Below are 20797 nucleotides of genomic sequence, written 5' to 3'. Positions count from 1 at the left end.
TTTTTTGTCTACCCTTAACTATAGCCACAAATTCATCTTCATTATTAACAGGCACAAACCCAATTCAAATAAAGATAAACTTAATACGACAATGATGTTCTTGAATTCAACTGAGTTTTACTCTCAACTCAGTCGGTGCATTTGTTGTTGCGAAGAAGATGGAGAAAATGATATTTTGCCTTCGAATTTTATTGTTTTACATTTTTTTATTAAGTTGTAATTTGTATGGACATGTTTACCTCAGTAAATTGGAATGAACGCCATGTCACTTTTTTCTTTTAATTACCAGGGAGTGAACTTCACTTATTAAATTCTGTCCACCGAAGGGCGTCATAACCGGAATTTAACAAATATAGGAACTTAGACGTTAACAATTTTGGAATAGGGACTTTCTAAATAAAATTGATAAAATACAGAGACGTCTGCATGGATTTTTCCTAAATGTAACCATTTCGCACTATATTCATGTGATCCTATCCAAACATTAAATTAATAATTATAGGGATATTTTTTCACAATGATGACCAGAATATATTTAAATATTAACTTTATAATAGTAAAATATCATCTGATAAATGTCTGGTTTTTAAAGTGGACTGACCTGACAGTTCCGTAAATGTTTATTTGTTAAAAAGATCACATAGAAAATTTACGCATGCTTCAGATAAAGTTTTATACCATATGCCACTCCCTATCGCCCACTAAAAGATAAAAAAAACCCACTTACTTTTTTTTGGTCCCAGCTAGAATTTACATAAATATATCACTAATTATTTAGTTAATTTTTTATAGTTAAATTTACGCATGCTGTAATTTTTTATAGTTAATTTACATAAAGGAGTATGTATTTTAAGTTAATTTTTTATAGTATTCTCAAAAACTTTAGCTATTTGTAACTTTTATATGGCTACCGTCAGCTATTTTAAATGATTACTTCGGCACCTTTGTGACCTTTTGATCATCGAACACCCTCCCCAAACAAGGAAGTGATTTGCTACTTCTGCTGCAACAAAATAATCTAAAATTGTAAGGAAATGATTTTTCTTTTGAAAAGAATGCTTTATTATAGAGTCGCAGACGGTCTTGGAGATCTCCGAAATCCGACCGAAAACTGTACCAAAAATACTCAGAGTCGAAAAATATACATTGATTATTGATTTTTTCGAATTAAACCGAACCGAAAATTCAATTAATACCCCGGATTTTAGATAAATTTTCATAGCAAAAACCGTATCGAACAAAAAACCGAATCTCACATACACTATTTAATTCAACAATCATAAGAATGATGCTATAGTAATATTTTTGCACATTATCTTTGGCTAGAAAAACCTGAAGAACCAATTAACTATGTCAATTTTATTTCTTTTTGTCTTATACAGCGAGCAAGCCAATTAAGGTGCCGTAGATTCAAGCCTTATGACACCCTTTTGTTTTTACTACATTCTACCATTTCAGAAAATAATCCAATCTACATATAACACTTAATAAGTTGATAAGAAAACAGAAGTTATAAATAAATTAAGCTATGATTCTACATATATAATCATCATCAACACGTAATACTCTTAAAGAAAACCATGTGTAACCAAGAAATTAACATGCAATATGAAGACAAATCCACATGCAGAAAAATTGAAAAAACCATTCGCCACATCCCAAATACTCAAACTGAAACTGAGATTTCTTTCACTATAAATAACGATCCTCTTTTCATCATCCTATCATCATATAGCAGCCTCTGCAGTCTCTTATGGCTTACTCATATTTGCTCTCTCTCGGTCTTTGCGTTCTTGTTCTTCTCCACAGCTCTGTTGCACAGATAGAGCAGGTAACTTCACGCTCCAGCGGACAAGAGAAGTCGCAGCGACAACAAAGATGGCAGAGGGACGAGTGCCAACTCAACCGCATTAATGCTGTCGAGCCTTCTCGCAGGTTCCAATCAGAAGCTGGTCTGACTGAAATATGGGATGAGAATGATCAACAGTTCCAATGCGTTGGTGTTGTAGCTATGCGCCATACTATTCAAGAAAAAGGCCTATTGTTACCACAATACGTCAACGGACCTAAGCTCATCTATGTCGTCCGAGGCATGTCATGTTTCTTTAATTACTCTTTCATCAGGTTTTTACATTTTCACTAATATGAGAAAAGAATATAAGATTAAGATCATTGCATTTCTATCATACGTACGTAACAATGCAGGTAGAGGAATTCAGGGAGCTGTAATCCCCGGCTGTCCTGAGACATACCAGTCCCCATCACAGTCGCAATTTACTCCCGGTGCAGAACATGAGAGCCAGAGAGACCAGCATCAGAAGGTCCGTCAAATCCGAGAGGGTGATGTCATCGCCTTGCCTGCCGGAGTAGCTCAATGGATTTATAACAATGGCCGATCCCCTCTTGTTCTTGTCCAGATCATCGACACCAGCAATCCTGCCAACCAACTTGATCAGAATCACAGAGTAAGAATCACATAATAATTTGAAAATTTTATCAGAATAATGTTCTTCACATTGATACATATAAATATGTAATTTCAGGACTTTTTCCTTGCTGGCAACCCTCAACGAGAAGTACAGAGCCAACGAGGCGAACGTTCTCTAAGAAGGCAGAGAGAAAGAGGGCCAGGCAGCAGAGGAAGCCAGACAGATAGATCCGGAAATGTCTTCAGAGGCATTGATGAGCGAATAATAGCCGAAGCTTTCAATATCAACACTGACCTTGCAAGAAAGATGAGAGGTGAAAATGATAACAGAGGCATTATTGTGAGCGTGGTGGATGATCTTGAGATGCTAATCCCGCGAAGAAGCCAAGAAGAAGAACGACAAGAACAAGAAGCAGAAGCACAGCGACAACTAGAGAGGAGCCGAGGAGGTAGAACTAGAACCAATGGTGTAGAAGAAACTTTTTGCACAGCCAGGCTGAGACATAACATCAACAATCCATCAGAATCTGATATCTTCAACCCACGCGGCGGCCGTGTCAAAAATGTCAATAGTCACGACCTCCCCATCCTCAGATCCCTCAGACTCAGTATTCAGAAAGCTGTCCTCTATAGTGTAAACCTTTTAAACTAAAATTTAAATAAATCAAAGACGTTTGATTTTGTTAATGATTAATTTTATTCGACAGAATGCGATAATGACACCACACTGGAACATCAACGCCCACAGCATCCGATACATTACCAGAGGAAGCGGTCGTGTTCAGATTGTGAATGAAAATGGAAATTCCGTGTTCGACGGACAGGTGAAAAGGGATCAAATGTTGACAGTTCCACAGAATTTTGTAGTAATTACAAAGGCAAACAGTGAAGGTCTAGAATGGGTATCATTCAAGACTAACGACAGAGCTAAAATCAGCCAACTGGCAGGACGAGTCTCTGCAATCAGGTCTATGCCAGAGGAAGTATTAGCAAATGCATTCCAGGTCTCCATTGATGAAGCCAGGAGGCTCAAGGACAACAGACAGGAAATCACAGTGCTTAGTCCTGGATCTAGATCTAGGTCTCCACAATGAGATAATGAGCTAATGCAGTGTAATTTTGAAATAAATTTCAAGAATAAGTGGCTATGTACTCACTAGAATGAAAATAAAGCCCAAGTTACTATAGGCTTGTACTGTTTAACGCAGCAGGAGAATGAAAGTTTATGGGTAAATGATTCCAGAGGTTACCGTACTATGCACCTTTTTCAGATTGGTAATTGTATTTTAATTCGTTTTAATTAAGAGAACGGTAAGGGCAAAGGTGACTTTCAAATCAATATTATGTAGTTTATTTATCTAATTTATTTTGATTTGATTCAGGTGTAAAGAAGCTACAACGATCATTTGTCATTTAATTGAATTTATAATGTTAGTTGGTAATAGTAAATAAAAGAAAGTAAACAATATCTCATATAATGAGCAACTATCGAGCAACCAACGAGCAATAAAAAAAGCAACCAACCAATAATCCACCCGAGAAGCTAGAAAATTCTAGTCAAATCAAGCGCTTTTCTTATTAGGATAAGCATATTGGACAGTATATGGACATTAGCAGTTATGCATTTGTAGATTAATGCTTGATGTTAAACCTCCATCCATTGACATGGAGCAAATGTCCTCTGACATTTGCATAAACTCCATATATATTTACACTGTTGTAGTTCACATAATTGTGCCCTGAAATAATTATCAAACAAAAAGATAAAAAGAAAATGTCAGGTAACAGAATAGTGAGAAAATGCAGGAAAATAAATGACAAAATCCTCAATAGTAATTAAAATTGGAAAATCCAAAAAAAAAAAATACTCTTATAATAGAGGAAAAAAAATCAAGAAAGAAAACTAACATATAATCTCAAAATCATGGTTTTGTCTGGAACACTTTGAAGGATACAACAGTCATCAATTTATTGTCTTTAATAGAACAAGAAAATAAAAAAGAGAGAGGAAAATATAGGACTATTAATAAGATTAACTATTTTATAAAAAGTAATAGCATTTGTTGTTGTTGTTGCTGACCATTATCATCGATAAAACGGAGCTACAATTCTATATTTAAGTAAAATATTTTTTTAGGGTTAATTGCAAAAATAATAATGAAATTTAGCATTTTGCAATTACAATATGAACTTTAAAATTTGCTGAAATCGGTTACCAACTTTTATTTTTTGACAAATCAAAATATCGACCAATAATGAATTAAAAACATGGTGATATAGTTGTATATTATAGTGCCCTGTCAGTGTTTTTTCAACAAAAAATAGCTCACTATTCTGATTTGCCAAAAAATAAAAAGTGGTGACTGATTTTGTCCATTTTTAAAATTCGTGCTGTAATTGTAAACACGCTAAAGTTTGTGATATAATTTGTATTTAATCTTTTTATACTGTGGACTAGTCATTGAAACGAAATCATGCGTTTCAGAACATATTAGATAAAATTGAAAGATTTTGACTTTTGTGAAACTTTCATGAAAGTTATGGCCTTTTTGAACATTTGACCAATATTTTATTATAATTGTTCTTCATAATGGGTCTGGTCTGATCATATTAAATGAAAAATCAACTCAAAATTTTGAAGCTATTAAGTGAAATTTTAACTAAAAAATTATAAAAGGTTAAGTAAAACTCCATTCAAATTAGTAGTAAACTTGTAACCAAGTTTGTTAGATATCCTTGTCAGAATACATCATTAGCTATAGCAGGAAGTAATTAACTAAAATGATGCAAAACCTCATCCTATTTCCTGTTAAAGTTGATCAAATGACATTTTAAAGTACAGACAACAATCCAAAGTAACATAACCAATATGCATCACACAAATACTATAGTTTTGCAATGTGGAGCCTATAAATTTGAGCTTCTCTAGTATCACTTGAGCATCACTTAATCAAATTAATTAAGCTTAAAATCTTCAGTAACTAGCAAGAAAATGAAGGGAGTGGTGGTACAGATTTTGCTTGCTGTGGCCATTGTTGAAATAATGATGGTACCGGGTCTGGCCATAGATTGTGCGCAAGTGAATTTTTCACTGGCGACTTGTATTCCTTTCCTGACAGGAATTGAGGCTTCTCCTTCTCTGGCGTGTTGTGCCGGAGTCAGGAGTTTGAAAACGCTTGCGCCAACTCCGGAAGATAGGAGAGTTGCCTGCGAATGTGCTAAGGCGGCCGCGGTTCGCTACCCTAGTCTAAAAGTTGATGCCGCGTCTTCCCTTCCAAAGAAGTGTGGAGTTGATATTAACATCCCCATCTCTAAAACTACTAACTGTCAGAGGTAAGTTTTTCTCAAACCTTAAATTTCACAGTACTTTTACTGTTAAATTCTTACATTTTGATAATTACATTTCAATTTTATAACTAATAGTATGGCCTATTTGGTTCAAATGGATTCTACATTTTTCAAGAAATTAAATTGATTTATTACAAAATATGTGTTTGGTATGCTAATGGAATTCGGGTTTATTATTATTTTTAAAATATTAAACATATAAATCATACAAAATATAATAAGAATTTCATATTTAAGATTCGTGATACCAAACACAAGAATTTTTTTTTCAAATGACCTTTAAATAGAATTCATTTAGAAATATAATGAGTTCCACACTAGAATTGAATCAGATAGTATCTCAAACAATTTTTGGTGAATTCCTTCTTACGTGAACAACTAGCATAAAATATTGGTCATTTATTTATTTTAAGATTATTAAATAACATAGTTTACTTTAAAATGGATACCGATTTTCAATTGACACGATAAAATCAGGAAGATACATTTTTGCAATTTTCACATGAATTTAGTCATGTGACTTTTCGTTGTTGGTTAAATTAAAATTTGATTAATAAAATGTATGAATTTGGTAACCACAAAGTCCTAACTCCACAACTCAATTGATTTGGGTGTTAATTTCTAGTAAAGTGTATTCATAATTGATAATAACTAACGCTTGTCCAATAAATTTTGTTGATCCAGCATCAACTAATTAAGAGGGATTGCCTATCAGAGAAGCCAGAAATAAAGCATTAGGAGAATCTTCAAATTGCTGCCATCTATCTCCATTTTGTACTTCAAATACTATAATAAAAGAGTTTGTATGTACAAAGCTGCAATATCTTGGTTTTAATGGAGGCATATATTTCAGATCAATAATTTCATAATCAACTAGCACGTATATATAAGCATACAACTGTTGAAGCAAAATAAACCCAGTAATTAAATTTTCGAGTAATTAACTTTTCAGAAAGTACATATAATTATACAACAAGTGACGCCAAAATCTTGTGTTAAAGCACTGCAAAGCAATATAAACACATATGTTCACGTAAGGGCAGATCCCATAGAATCTGGAGGAAATTAGGCCCAGCACCGTCAAAAGCCTATTTATTCTCACATATACGACGACGCGCGTTTTCCTTCCAAAATACTGCACCCTCTTTTTTCATTTCTTTTTTACGATTTAACTTAATGTTTCTACTGTTCAGAATATTGAAAAATATGCTACTGTTTTTTTCCGTTTTTCCGTCAACAGTCACCAGCTAAGTTTGCTTTCTCCATCAACGGTCACCGATCGGTTTGTACTCTCAGCAGACCGATCTGTTTCATTCACGGACCAAAACCCATTTCCGATTCCCGGACCTTTGTTTCATACAACGAGGAGTTTCACTTCGTCTTGAGTAATAAATTCAACATCAATAAAAAATGGAACTCATTTGGTACGTTTTCATTTCGCACCATTTATAGTTCAGAGCTTTAATTTATCATCTACAAAGTTTAGTATTTTTTTTAACGGTAATAATTTGTATGCTCGTTTTTGTTTAGAGATTGTTAGATTTTGTTTGCTGAATTTTGTTTAATTATGTGTTCTTTGTGGTGTTTATAGATGTATTGAGGAGGCAATATATGCACGCTATCTGTTTGATAGAAGTCCTCAATCAATTTTTTCAAAATTGAAAGGAATTAAGGATGCAGGATATGATTTAAAAATAGATTATTACCTTCTGTAACTTGACATACAGATTATTACCATTTGTAATTGTATTCTTTTGGTTTATCAGTTTCTTGTTTGTTTTGGGTTGGAGCAGCAAGTGGAGTGTGTGGTTGTGGAGCTTCGTTTGATTCATTAATGGCGTTTTTTTGGCTTTTGTACGTGGAAAAATGGGCATTTGGCTTACTTCATTTTGTTTAATCTTGGTGGCTTTTCAGGGATTATCATAATTTTTGTAATTTAGATTATGTATTAGTTTTATAAACCATTATGTATTTGACGTTCATGCAAAATGAGAGCAATTTTTGCCCATCAACTACATGTTAAGTCGTTTACAATATAAATTGTTACTTAATTCAATAAACTCGTTATGTTTTGTGATTTTATTTTGTATTTTATGATTGTGATGATTTTGTTGTTGGTTTATCAATGATTTACTAATAATAAACCAATAGTTTTAATTTTAACAATACTGTTAGTAAACTTTAAGTTAACTGCTGGTAGATTTATAATCATTTTTTAGGCTTACTAACCGTTATTTTTGACATAAAAAACTATTTTATTAAAGGTAGATTTATAATTATTTTTAAATTATTTTTGACATAAAAAGCTCTAAGCTCAAGCAATTTTTTTATCGAACATAAGCTCAAGCAATTTTTTCTATAATACGACTAGTAAATCGTTAGTAAACTAAGTTATTTTTTTAGTAAATTGTTATTAATAGGCTTCCTAATATTCACTGATAATAAACTAAATGTATCAATGTGTTTCAAGTTGTGATTAATATGCACTCTCAAAATGTATTAAATGTATCAATGCGTTTCAAGAATTGTGGTTTACTAAAGGTACACCAATAATTTTGTTTGTAATACACTGTTAGTAAACGTTAGGTTACACGTTGGAAACTTGTAATAATTTTTTTTATGATTATATGGTTAATAAATTATTGGTAAACTTGAATTGTGTATAATAAACATACTTCACTTTAAAAAAAATTATAAATTTATTTTTAATACACCGTTAATTAACCGTGAGTAAACCGTCAATAAATTTATAGGTAATTTCCATCTTTTAAGAAATTAATATAATTTTTGTGATAGTACACCGTTAGTTAACCGTGAGTGAACTGTCGATAAATTTACACTTAATTTTCAAAATATTATTTCCATCTTTTAAGAAAAATAGCCAACAAAGTCGCAATCGTAAAGGACAAACAAATATAGTAAATTGATAGTAGAGCAATAATTAACTACCTATTAGTTAACTGATAGTAGACCGTTAGTGAATTGATAGTAGACCAATAGTTAACTACCTATTAGTTAAGTGATAGTAGACCGTAAGTTAACTACTCATTTAGTATACCAAAAGATAAACTAATTTTGTATATATTTATAATATTGATAGTAAATCAATAGTAAATTTATCTTTTAATAAATTGATAGTAAAAACTGTATCTTTTTACCAAAATATTATTTCCATCTTTTAAAAAAAATAGCCAATAAAATTGCAATCGTAAAGGACAAACAAATATAGTAAATTGATAGTAGAGCAATAATTAACTACCTATTAGTTAACTGATAGTAGACCGTTAGCGAATTGATAGTAGACCAATAGTTAACTACCTATTAGTTAAGTGATAGTAGACCGTAAGTTAACTACTCATTTAGTATACCAAAAGATAAACTAATTTTGTTTATATTTATAATACTGATAGTAAATCAATAGTAAATTTATCTTTTAATAAATTGATATTAAAAATTGTATCTTTTTACCAAAATAATATTTCCATCTTTTAAAAAAAATAGCCAATAAAATTGCAATCGTAAAGTACAAACAAATACAGTAAATTGATAGTAGACCAATAGTTAATTACCTATTAGTTAACTGATAGTAGACCGTTAGTAAATTGATAGTAGACCAATAGTTAACTACCTATTAGTTAACTAATACTAGACCGAAGTTCATTATTATTAAACCGATTATAAACTAATAATGATTTTTTGTATGTCGATAGTAAGCCATTAGTTGACTGTTAGTAAATTTTTAGTAAACCAATAGTTAAATATTAGTAAACCGATTGGTAAATTTATATTTAGTAAACCGATATAAACGATAAGTTTAATATTTTATAATTTTAAAAAATAAACAATAGTAAACTAACTTACTTTTTAGTAAATTAATAGTAAACCACTAAATTATCGTTTAATAAACCGTTAGTAAGTCTCGTTTTTAAATGAACCGATAGTAAATTTATTTTTTAATAATTCGAATATGAACTGAAAGTAAATTGCTAGTAATTTAGTAAATTTTTAGTTAACTATTAGTAAACTGATTTATTTTTTAGTAAAATGATAGTGAACCAATAGTACACTAAATTATCGTTTAGTAAACCGTTAGTAAATTTGTTTTAGCATTATATTTTGGGCTTTAAAACCTCCTCTGGTGTTATCGGTAAGAAATCAAAGTGTAAGAGAAATGAATGAGAGAAATAAATAGAGCTACCAAAATGAAATGACATTATTAAAAGAGTGATTAACAATAGCTTGACACTTCTGTCACCCGAAAACAATAATAAAAGTTGTCCATTTTTTAACCTTTTACTGTTGGGTTCTTCCAATCTGATACTGTGTTGAGTTAGGTGGGTAGATGGGGCTCTACTTAATTTTGTAGCTTTCTTACTTTTCATTTAATTTACCCTCTTCTTCTCATCCTTTCTCACTCCCTCTCTATTTCTGCTTCTTTTTTGGCCTCTGTTTCTGGCGGATAAATCGGTGCCTCCATTTCCAAATCCAAAACTCTTTCTTCCAACAACTTTTGTAGTAATTTCTTTTCAAATCTCCAAATATAACTCAAAGGTTCTTTTATTACATAAACAAATCAACAAGATCCACTTAATTTCCATGGACTCGATTCTTGAAATGGATGAAAACACAAGCAACTTCAACAAAATTAGCAGCACAAGCAACACCAAGTCATCGTCTTCGTCATCATCCTCGAAATAAAAATTAAAACTAAGAAAAGGGTATTTAAGAGAAGTTTAGGATCAATTCCATCTAGTTCTGTGAATCCGGCGATTTTCACTCCTTGTCTTGATTTTAATTGAACTCTTCACTTTCCGGGAGTGAATTCCATTTCTTTTTCAAGCACACGACACCACAACAAAATCCAGTGACTCAGTTATGAGTAGCACCGCTGCTGGCGGAGGAACTCCGGCTGTTACGATATGAACTGGGTTTTGCAGTGGTTCATTACTGATTCAGATTTTGCAACAATGAGTTATTAAGATGATATGGTTGAACTATAAAATCAAGCTCAATTTTCGAATTTTGGAGGATCAAAATGAATCTGTCAATTTGAGAGCCACGGTAAAACAAGAACAGTGGTGATAGAAATAAAGGAAGTGAAGCAGTTTTCTGGGTAAAATGCATAAATCGTATTTTTTATATTTGAAAGTTTATTATTTGAAACTTAAAACAGTCAAACCGTATTTATTTAACACACCTGGTCAATCAGTATGTGTGAGATTATTTTATCATTTTAAGGGTATTTGTCTAAAAATCTCTAGAATCTGAGTGCAAAAGCCCACAAAAGTAGAGATTTAGATCATAGACTCTAACCGAAGCATATCGAGACCGACAGAGTCCAAATAAAACACATTTATGCTAGTAGAATTATACTTGATAGATATGGGAGGAGCGGTTTTGATAAATCACCAAGTACTGAGGTAGATCTACGGTGACACGAAGATCTGAAAAGCACACAAACAAAGATTAGAATTGATGCCGGGAGAGGTGTCCGGCTATTCACTCCGATGATCAAGTCGGTTTAGTATAAAAAGAAAAGAGAAAAAAAAAAATAGGTGTAAATTGTGGGATAATAATCATTAATCACCCATAACTTTTCACTTTAGGATCCTCTTACCGTGAACTCCCTAAGTTTCAAAAACAGTTACTAAACACCCTGCCCCGCCCCCCTTAAGTTTAATGACGGCGCTTGTTAAACCCCTTAAACTCAAAAGAAATGCCTAAAATATCTCTAAAATTTATAATTAAAAAATCAATAATCTAACCCAACCAAATTCAATCAAACCTAATCAAACCCAATCAAACCTAAAACCATTCATCTAACCTCTGACCGGCACATACGAGATAAATGTTGTTATTATCTTGGTAATTATTCTTCATTCTTGTTTGGCCTTTGGCTTTGTAAGCCAGGCTTTGCAGTTCGAGCTCTACTGTTCGGGATTTGTGATCCGAGGTAGCTGTTCGGGCTTGTGGGCTGAATTTTATCTTTGTCGACTTAGTGACGTTTAAGCTAAACGATGTTTTCTCTCTCCTATGAGCCCATTAAAACATGTTAGTGGTCTATCTGTACCTTTCAGAACCATAAGACATAAGTGCACAAATTTTAAGAGAATAAACGATCATTTTTTCTATAAACTTTTAATATTTTTTAACTGAAAAACCGAAATAAAAGCATAAAAATATGAATATGAAATATTTAATTTAAATGAACTGCATACAAATTATTTCAAATTAATTTATATAAAACTAATTAAATCAGTATTAAATAACTTATAAAATTAATTTGTTTAGGCTTAATGGCGTAAAAAATCATAAACTTTAGCGTGTTTTGCAAATTTAACATAAGCTTTCAATTTTGGCAAATTAATACACAAACTTTAGATTTTTTGCAATTTTAGCACCGATGAATTTTCCTTCAAAAAAATAGAGAAAAATGCTGATGTGGACGCCGGAATAGTGGTTATTCCGGTGTACACATCAACATTTTTTTCACGAAAAATTGATTGTTGCTAAAATTGTCAAAAATTAAAAGTTTGTGTATTAATTTGACAAAATTGAAAGTTTATGTTAAATTTGCAAAACACGCTAAAGTTTGTGATTTTTTACGCAATTAAACCATTTGTTTATAAATTAACTAAATTTTAGTATAGAATTGAAGTAAATAGGGATTTGGTTATCCACATTCTATGTAAAGGCATTAAATAGATGCCACATATTTCAACTATTGTAGCCAAAAAAACTTTTTATCCAACCAACTTCACACCCTTTTTTTTTCTCTTGTCATCACATTCATATTAACACACAATTTATTTTGTTGCTCTGCAAAATAAATTTAATAATAATGGACATAACAGCAGCAAAGTCTCTATCCCATCCGAAGCTAACTGGCTGCTCAGCTTCTGTATCACCAACCATTCTTCATTCTAAAACATCTCTTCTTGTTCATAATTCAATCTCATTGCAATCTTCAAACATTAACCAGTTTTCGAAGCTACATGGTTTAAGAATTAAAGCAAAAAAGAACAGGAGCTTTGGTCCTATTCATGCTTCTAAAGCTGAAAGCACAGTCACTGATGTTCAGGTTAGATGGCTTCTTGAACCTGTTGGTAAGTTCTTTTGCTCCCATCCATTGCTTCTACTGATAACTGATTATATTGAGTAATTTTATTGTGTAATGCATCGATATATAAATTTAAATTGGATAGTTTTAATAGAGGTTTTGAATTCAAACACTGCTATGTCTTTGTGTTAAAATTTTATAGTAAGTTTTGTGGCCAGTACGTACTTCGTATATTTAATTTTGATTCACTGAAATTTTTATAGTATTGTTTTAATCATGATGTTTAACTTATTCAATTTAGTGTTATGGAGCTTTAATTTGTTTTACAGTTGAAGATGTAAACAAGCCGAGATGTGCCTGTGTTAGGCCAAACTCGAATTCGAGCTCGAATAGACTTACATTGTCTAAGTTCGAGCTCAAGCTCGACTTGAGTTTAATAAAATATGGCCTAAAATATGTAAAATTATGTTCAAAATAGGTACGATTTGTCCTAAAATATGTGAAATAATATTTTCAAATCTTTCAATTATATGCTGTTATTATCATGGATGAGTTCTTTTTGCTACTTTTTCAAATGGAAGGAATAATTTATTATAGGTGATGGAGATTCAAGGCACATAGGATATAAGGTTAAAATGCCAGACGCATTTGAACTTGTCTCTGTGAGTATTTTATATAGTCTCTAAATAAATAAATTTAAAACCAGTTCAAACAAAAAGCTAACTCATCAAATTTTGAAATTACCAGAATCAGGTAACTGTTGGCCGTCTTCCAGAGAAGGCAGAAATGGTGATTCCAGTCGCAACAGGTACGCATCATTTGGTATTACTCTGTTAAATGTTGAGTTAATTAGAATTAATAAACGTCGATAAGCGTTAATAATGATTAATTCAACATGTTTGAATTAGATTTTACGAAGCTTAATTTCCTAATTAATAATTTGACAGTATCTGGTCTTCATGCCCGTATCCAGAAGAAGGGAGAAAATCTTTTGGTAACGGATTTAGACAGTACTAATGGGACATTCATCAATGAGAAACGACTGAGACCAGGAGTTGCTGCCACTGCATCATCTGGAAGTTTTATTATATTTGGTACGTATTTTATTTATGTATTATCTACATTTGTTAGCTATAGAATGACCATTTAATGTTGTGATGGGTTTGGTCAGGTGATATTCACCTGGCAGTGTTTCGTGCGACCAAGCTGGAGAATGCAGAAGCTGCGACCGAATCAGAAGAATCTGAAGATCAAGAAGAGACAAATAGTAGCCCAGGTGATGGAAATGAAGACTGACTTCAATTTGTGATACAAACATTATACATGCTATTGAGTTTATAATATTCGATATTATTTTTCTATTAAGTTTTGTATTTACTGGGAAGTAAAAGTCTAAACGGGAAATTAATTTCCCGGAAGCTAGTATAATCTAAGTGAGCCCTGTATTATTTGCTTCATTTTCTTGATAATACTAATAAGAAAAACTCGAAAGCGTAGATCAATTGATAAGACGTTTTCCTAATATACATGTATGCAGCCGTTTGAAATTTGAGGTAAGGGTTTTACCTTCCACAAAAGACCTATCTGACTCGAGAGAGGATTAATCTGAATGTAAAAACTTTAAAGGCGCTGTTTCATAGTTGAAACCTGTTTAGAACACCTCATGATTACATACCAAAAAAAACAGAAAAAGAGCGCGCGTTTAGACAATCATTTCCCAGTTCCCGGCAACTCCTCATTTCAAAAACCCTCAATGGAGCGACTTGACTGAAAATTCCGGCGAAAGAAATACCAGAAAAACTCGCATCAATGGAGAAATACATGTGGACCACGTGCGAATCCTCTCTCAACAACGACGACCCACCCTCTCAACAATCCCTAACTATAATAAGATCACTCATAGTCAATCCCCACACTTCAATTTCCACAATCACTTCAATTCTCGAAACCCTAACTCGCTCACTCAAACTCACAACTCGCCGCCACATTCTCAAACTACTCACTGACCTCGCTTCACACCGCCCTCACCTCTCCTCTTCAATTTTCAACTCTATCCACTCAAGTCCTCCCACTGACCTCGACTCACTCACCGCACTCGCTTCAATTTCGGAGCAGAATCCAAATTTAAAAATTGAGCTGGACGATGGACTCTTTGTGTCCATGTGTTTCAGTTGTGGTACGGTTTCTAACAGGCTGTGGCTACTGAAAAATGGAGATAAATTTGGTGTATCTGTGCAGGTTTTGTTGACGTTGTTTCTAGGGTTTACGAAGGATCCGTATCCTTATGTGAGAAAAGAGGCGTTGGATGGATTGGTTAGATTGTGTAAATGTGGAGTGGTTTTTGAGGATAATGAGAGTGTGATTGAAGGTTGCTACTCGCGTGGTGTTGAGCTTTTGAACGATTTTGATGATTGTGTGCGGTTTTCTGCTGTTAATTTGGTGAGAATGTGATTTCTGAAGTTTTAATTTTGTTATTATTTTTGCGTAGTTTTGAGGAAGTTGACAGATTGGTGTTTTTGATAATGTAGGTCAGTGAATGGGGTCTCATGATTATAGCAGCTAACCAAGAGGAAAATAAAAAAGATTGGTCAGATACTGTATTTATGCAGGTATAAAAGAATTCAGCTATTCTTAGATTTACGCTGTTTATTACCTTTACTTCTACTCATGAAGCGCATACTGTTTTCATTTAGATTGTTTTGATCATTTTCAACATAGGACTATGATGCAGGGGGGTTTTTCTGTTTTAAATTAGCTTCTTCATTAATATATATGCAGCTATGCTCTGTGGCAAGAGATATGAGTATGGGCGTAAGGGTCGCAGCTTTTAGTGCGGTTGGGAAGATACAAATGGTATCCGAGGAAATTCTGTTACAAACTCTATCCAAGAAAGTCCGACCTATCGCGAAGGAGAAGAAATCTCATAGTCTCCACACTGCAGAAAAGTTAAAAAGTTTGGTAGCAAATGCTGCTGGAGCTTTTGTGCATGGGCTTGAGGATGAATTTTATGAGGTAAATCGATTGAAATGTGCTCGTCATACAGCTACATATGAGATGATATTGTCTTTTCTTGTTCCTGTTCTTAATTCTGCTATCCCAGCATTGTCTTATACTGATCACCGACATATTTATACACAGTTATATTACATGCAAATTTTTTGTATTTCAATCTCTTTTTCCTGAAATATATCATGTGTATGAGATTGTTGTATTATTGAAATACAGTCATGGTATTACAAGTTAGACATTAGCTCAATAAGAGCCATCTTTGAGCTATAATATATTCTTTCTGAGCAATTTAAAGCTTATTTTGTACTGTGTTCATTTTAACCATGACACTATTGTCGTTGCTTGAAGGTGAGAAGGTCTGCCTGTTACTCATTGCATAAGCTTGTCATTCTTTCTGCTGAGTTTGCTGCTCGGGCCTTAAATCTGTTGATGGACGTGCTCAACGATAATTCCATGGTTGTCAGGTTAGAAGTTCTAGAAATACTGCATCATATGGCTGCCTCTGATTGTCTAGATGTACAGGAAATGCAAATGCATATGGTGAGTTTTTGTAATTCTTTGCAATTCTAAATACATTCCAAACTTTGTACAGAATGCCTATAGTTGACATCTCCAATCTGCTTACGAAATGCAATAAATTCAATTTGACAATGTACAACTTTCTGTAATAATGAGGTGGCATGTTGATATGACTGTAGAAAGTCGACCATGGATAGAATTCAATATGAGTAATGGATCCATGTTTCAGATCCATGCAGTACGGATTTGAGGCTTGTTTGAGTTGATATTTTGATTAAATGATTGTGCCACTACTGGTGACCCTTATTTGAACTGTAACTACTGATGATTTCAACCATCTAGTTTGTGTCACAAATGTATAGTGTTCTTATTATACTATAACTTCTAATCTGTAAAAAAAGATTATTTTTTTGAAGATTCCTTCTTTTCTTATTATAATTGCCTAATAAGGTAAAAGTTGCTGCATTTTGCAGTTTCTTGGCACTCTGGTGGATATTAATGATGTAATAAGATCTTCAGCAAGAAAAGTTTTTAAACTAATGAAGCTTTCCAATTTGGAGCTGTTTCAACTATCCATAGACAGCCTTCTTGAGAATTTGGATATGTATCCTCAGGTACGCTGCTTCTCCACCATTGTTCTCTGAATGTTGTCTTGCATGATGCATTCTAATTATCCACCTATGCGTACTGAAGAAGCAGTAGAGAGAACCCTGAAAAAAGAAAAGCATCTGATACATGTTCCCACACATAATTTTGATTTTAGATTATCTTATTTTCAAACTCGTTTAAATTTCTTTTATTTCTAGGATGAAGATGATGTCTTCTCCGTTTTATTTTATATGGGGCGAAGCCATAAAGATTTCACAGCAAGCATTATCAAGAAGGTTTCTCGAGAGGTTAGCATAATTATATACATGTTTTCAATCTCGACTTCTGATACTGAATAATTTCCTAGTAAAAGATTTGCTATACTCCTAGTTTGATTTCCTTGAATGAGTGCAATCTTTGGGACGATTTTATCTTAGTCTTTGGCTTGTGTCCCCATTTATGGCCTATTTTTATCCGTATGGATATATTGTGCTGAGTAGTGTTGGATAAAAGACGCTCCATTAAACACTTTACCAGCTAACTATGTGGTGATTGTGTTCAATTATTAATAACAAGTATGTCTACGATTTAACATATGTATCTTTTGCTATATGGAACATTAGAAATCGCAAGAGTACACATTTTATTACTTTCTTTTCTTTTTTCCAATTATATTTGTAGGAAATGTCAAATGAATAATATGGAGGATACAATTCATCAAAAAAAAAAACTATGGAGGATACGGGGATATGGTGGAAATATCATATTGCTATTCTGCTTCTGTAAATCCATAGATTTCCTGAACGATAAGGTCTACAAATTTTCACTAAATCAGTAACTTTCAAAACATGTTTGTTATATAACTCTTTTGTTCAGGTCTCTTTCTAGTGCTAATCATCAATTGCATAAGTTTAGTACTGCATCATCTACTAGCGTGCTTAGTTTTAATATCTGGTTCTCCTGTCTCTAATAGAGAGGACATAGTTTTATTTCTTCTCCTCGCCTTCTCTCTCCTTCCTTGTATTGTTAGTAATCTTTTGCAATTTATCCGTCTTTTCTGTTTTTGCATTAAAATTAAGAACTTGAGAGAAAAAACTAACTCTTAATCATCTACTTTTACATATATTTTCCATCTTTCATCTACTGAACCTTAAATTGAAAGAAAAACAGCATCTATCACATTCATCGCATATTAATATTCATTTTTCCAACCTTTAAATTACTTATTTCATTCAGATAGAGCCCGATTCTAATGGAAATATAAGCCTGGATAGTGCAAGAATAGCTGCATTTCTTGTACTTTCCATCTCAGCTCCACTCTCAGGTGATCAGAGGTGCCAGAGTATTCCACCTAGATTTTTCTCTTATGCAGTTACACTGCTAGGGCGGATCTCTTTTGCACTGAAAGATATTCTGGACCAAGACGCCCTTTTGGAATATTTATTTCAGTGCAGTAGAGCTCCTGTTTCTTCTAATATGGAAGTTGAAGGGGAAGAACCATCTCTTCCTTCAATTAATGCTTATGTTGGGACTCATAATGTGATAGATGCTAGCGATCCTGTTTTGACACCATTGCTGCAAACAGGCGTTGAAAAATCAGAATTTCATTCTATAATATCAGTTGAATCAGGGGATGTAGGGGACTCATATGCAGAATGCCAACTGGATGAGCATGACCAAATGAGGAAGTCTATGAATTTAATGGTCGCAAATGTCAAAGATGTGTGGCAGTTGGTGCAATCAAGTTGCATTGATACAGCATTAAAGACTTTGAGGTTCTTAATCTAGTTATTTTCTTTCATCTTACATCTTGCCATTTTTATTGCCTTATTTTATGTCTTCCATTTTGTACATTACCAGTTCTTTTTTGTTAACGTAGGGCTTGCAAGGAAGAAGTGGCAATGATTGCTTCATCATTTTCAGAATCCACCAGTGTTTTGGCGTTTATGTCACAGTATATTAAAATAATGACACTGCTTGCGAAGATCTGGAGGCACATTGTGCGGAAGGGCCAGTCTTACGAAATTGGAGAGTTGGAGATTCTCTTAGGTAAATTAGAAAGGAAGCTCAGAGAAATGAGATGTAAGTTCATAGGGTTCTCTAAAGAAGAGGAGTCACATGTCTTGGAGCTTGTGGTTTTGGCATGCATATTGAGGTTGTTTAAACTAGAAATCTGCTGCTACCGTACTACTTTGAAAAGGCTGTCTGCTACAATTTCACGTCTAGAATTTCTTCACGAGGAAGGATCTATTCAGCTCTCCAATTTTGTTGGGGAAGTTAAAAGAACTCTGCATGGAAGTGCCACTTCAGTTGGAGGTATTTCCTGCAGTCCCTTTGCGTTAATGGAGTTAGTTAATCGATTTTCTATCGAGCAGTTCAGTTTATGCGCAGGAGTGAGGCATTTGTATGCAGAATTGAATGTTCAGAATAATGATTCTGAAAATCCTCTTCCCTTTATATCAGGATTACCTGTTGGTATACCTTTAATGATCACTTTGCATAATACTTCAAGTGAAACCAGGTTATGGCTGAGGATGGCAATGAGTGAAGAGTCGACACAGTTTGTCTTTTTGGATCTGAACACTCTTCGAGGCTATGGTGAGGCTAATAATTTTAATTTTGTTGCACCCTTTCACAGAACTCCTAAAATAGGTTCATTCACGGTAAGAGTTTGTATTGGAATCGAATGCATTTTTGAAGATGTTCATTCAGTCAAAATCTGTGGCGGTCCAAAACATCCATTACTGTATATTTGCCCCGAAAAAGAAGTTTATCTATGCAGGTTTTAGCATCTACTGGTTTTCTATTGGTGCTTGCATTTTTTCCCCTAAAACATCTTTATTGTTACTTTTTACGGGTTTGGTGCATCAAAAGATGATTAACCATATTTTTTTGTACTTCTGCTGATCATGGAACTGGCTTTACATGGAGATATTTGAGCCTAGACAGGATCTACAGCGGATCATTTTTTAACATGAGTGAACTCTATAATTTAATAATAATAGAGTTCTTTAATCTATAAAAATCTGGTTTCGATAAAAATAATTATCCAAATTTTATTGGTTAGACCAGCTTTATTGTGGATTATTTTATACGAGTGGATTTTATGCCTAAAGATTTTTTTTTAGTATAAGAAACTGGTATAGGCAAGAAATCCACTGATGGTGACCTGGTCTAGTCTACACCTGGAAGACTTGGATCATAGTTATTTGGAATATGGTTTTTCTCTGATAGTGCTATGGGGATGGGGTTACGGTATGTCGATTTCATATGCATTGCGTATTTTTCCTTCTGATCATTGTGTATTTTTTTCCTTATATTTAGAGGTTTCGAATTATTTTACATAGTTTTTAACAGTTTGGTAATGATAGAAAATCGTCTTGTACAGTAACTGTTTTTCTTGCAGTGATTTATTGTATCTGGATCGAAATTTTATATCTTTTACCAAGTACAATCCTGATGCAAACAAAATTTTCAGTAGAATCGAAGAGACGTACCAACTAAATGCAGTGTTGAAGATAATAGGAGATGTCTTGGTTTAGTTGAACTGCACTGCAGTGACATTGTAATATAATTTCTCTTTTCGGTTTGTAATAAGCTTGTAAATTGTAATACTAATTTATAAGCTTGTAAATTGGTTGATTATTTTTTCCATCTCCACGGATTGGACGAAACTGATAAGTCAATACTTTATATGCAATTTTTTTGAATAATAGTCATTAGTAGATAGATAAAATCAATATTTTCTCCCTTAAATTCACCTCCTTTGACATTGTAATACTAGTCATCTTGTCATTTTTATTACCTTCTCATTTGACATTGTAGTACTAATTTATAAGCTTGTA

General features: G+C 33.1%; 4 protein-coding genes across 5 annotated transcripts; all 4 read left to right on the top strand.

The window, feature by feature from the left end:
• Positions 1–1753: 1753 nt before the first annotated feature.
• On the top strand, positions 1754–3662 carry LOC126680160 (legumin B-like). The gene is made up of 4 exons (XM_050375219.2): positions 1754–2090; positions 2206–2465; positions 2544–3062; positions 3136–3662. Exons 1-4 carry the CDS (start codon positions 1754–1756, stop codon positions 3520–3522), a joined length of 1503 nt encoding a protein of 500 aa, XP_050231176.1. The 3' UTR covers positions 3523–3662.
• Positions 3663–5305: 1643 nt separating this feature from the next.
• LOC126665229 (non-specific lipid-transfer protein A-like) lies at positions 5306–6828 on the top strand. The gene is made up of 2 exons (XM_050357956.2): positions 5306–5761; positions 6461–6828. Exons 1-2 carry the CDS (start codon positions 5421–5423, stop codon positions 6468–6470), a joined length of 351 nt encoding a protein of 116 aa, XP_050213913.1. The 5' UTR covers positions 5306–5420; the 3' UTR covers positions 6471–6828.
• A 5722-nt stretch (positions 6829–12550) lies between these two features.
• LOC126653635 (uncharacterized) lies at positions 12551–14345 on the top strand. The gene is made up of 5 exons (XM_050347575.2): positions 12551–12882; positions 13434–13498; positions 13584–13644; positions 13784–13930; positions 14008–14345. Exons 1-5 carry the CDS (start codon positions 12618–12620, stop codon positions 14130–14132), a joined length of 663 nt encoding a protein of 220 aa, XP_050203532.1. The 5' UTR covers positions 12551–12617; the 3' UTR covers positions 14133–14345.
• A 163-nt stretch (positions 14346–14508) lies between these two features.
• On the top strand, positions 14509–19758 carry LOC126653620 (protein SIEL). Of its 2 annotated transcripts, XM_050347566.2 has the most exons (9): positions 14509–15275; positions 15365–15445; positions 15615–15848; positions 16194–16385; positions 16838–16978; positions 17171–17260; positions 18189–18727; positions 18832–19268; positions 19474–19670. In XM_050347566.2, exons 1-9 carry the CDS (start codon positions 14646–14648, stop codon positions 19482–19484), a joined length of 2355 nt encoding a protein of 784 aa, XP_050203523.1. In that variant the 5' UTR covers positions 14509–14645; the 3' UTR covers positions 19485–19670. The 2 variants fall into 2 exon arrangements, with proteins under 2 accessions (XP_050203523.1, XP_050203516.1); XM_050347559.2 differs by having other exon boundaries at positions 18832–19758.
• The last annotated feature ends 1039 nt before the right edge of the window (positions 19759–20797 follow it).

The sequence above is a fragment of the Mercurialis annua genome, linkage group LG1-X (genome assembly GCF_937616625.2).
Source record: "Mercurialis annua linkage group LG1-X, ddMerAnnu1.2, whole genome shotgun sequence".
In the NCBI taxonomy this organism is placed as follows: domain Eukaryota; kingdom Viridiplantae; phylum Streptophyta; class Magnoliopsida; order Malpighiales; family Euphorbiaceae; genus Mercurialis; species Mercurialis annua.
The sequence above is the reverse complement of the archived record's forward strand: the minus strand, read 5'-3'. Positions and strand labels throughout refer to the sequence as shown.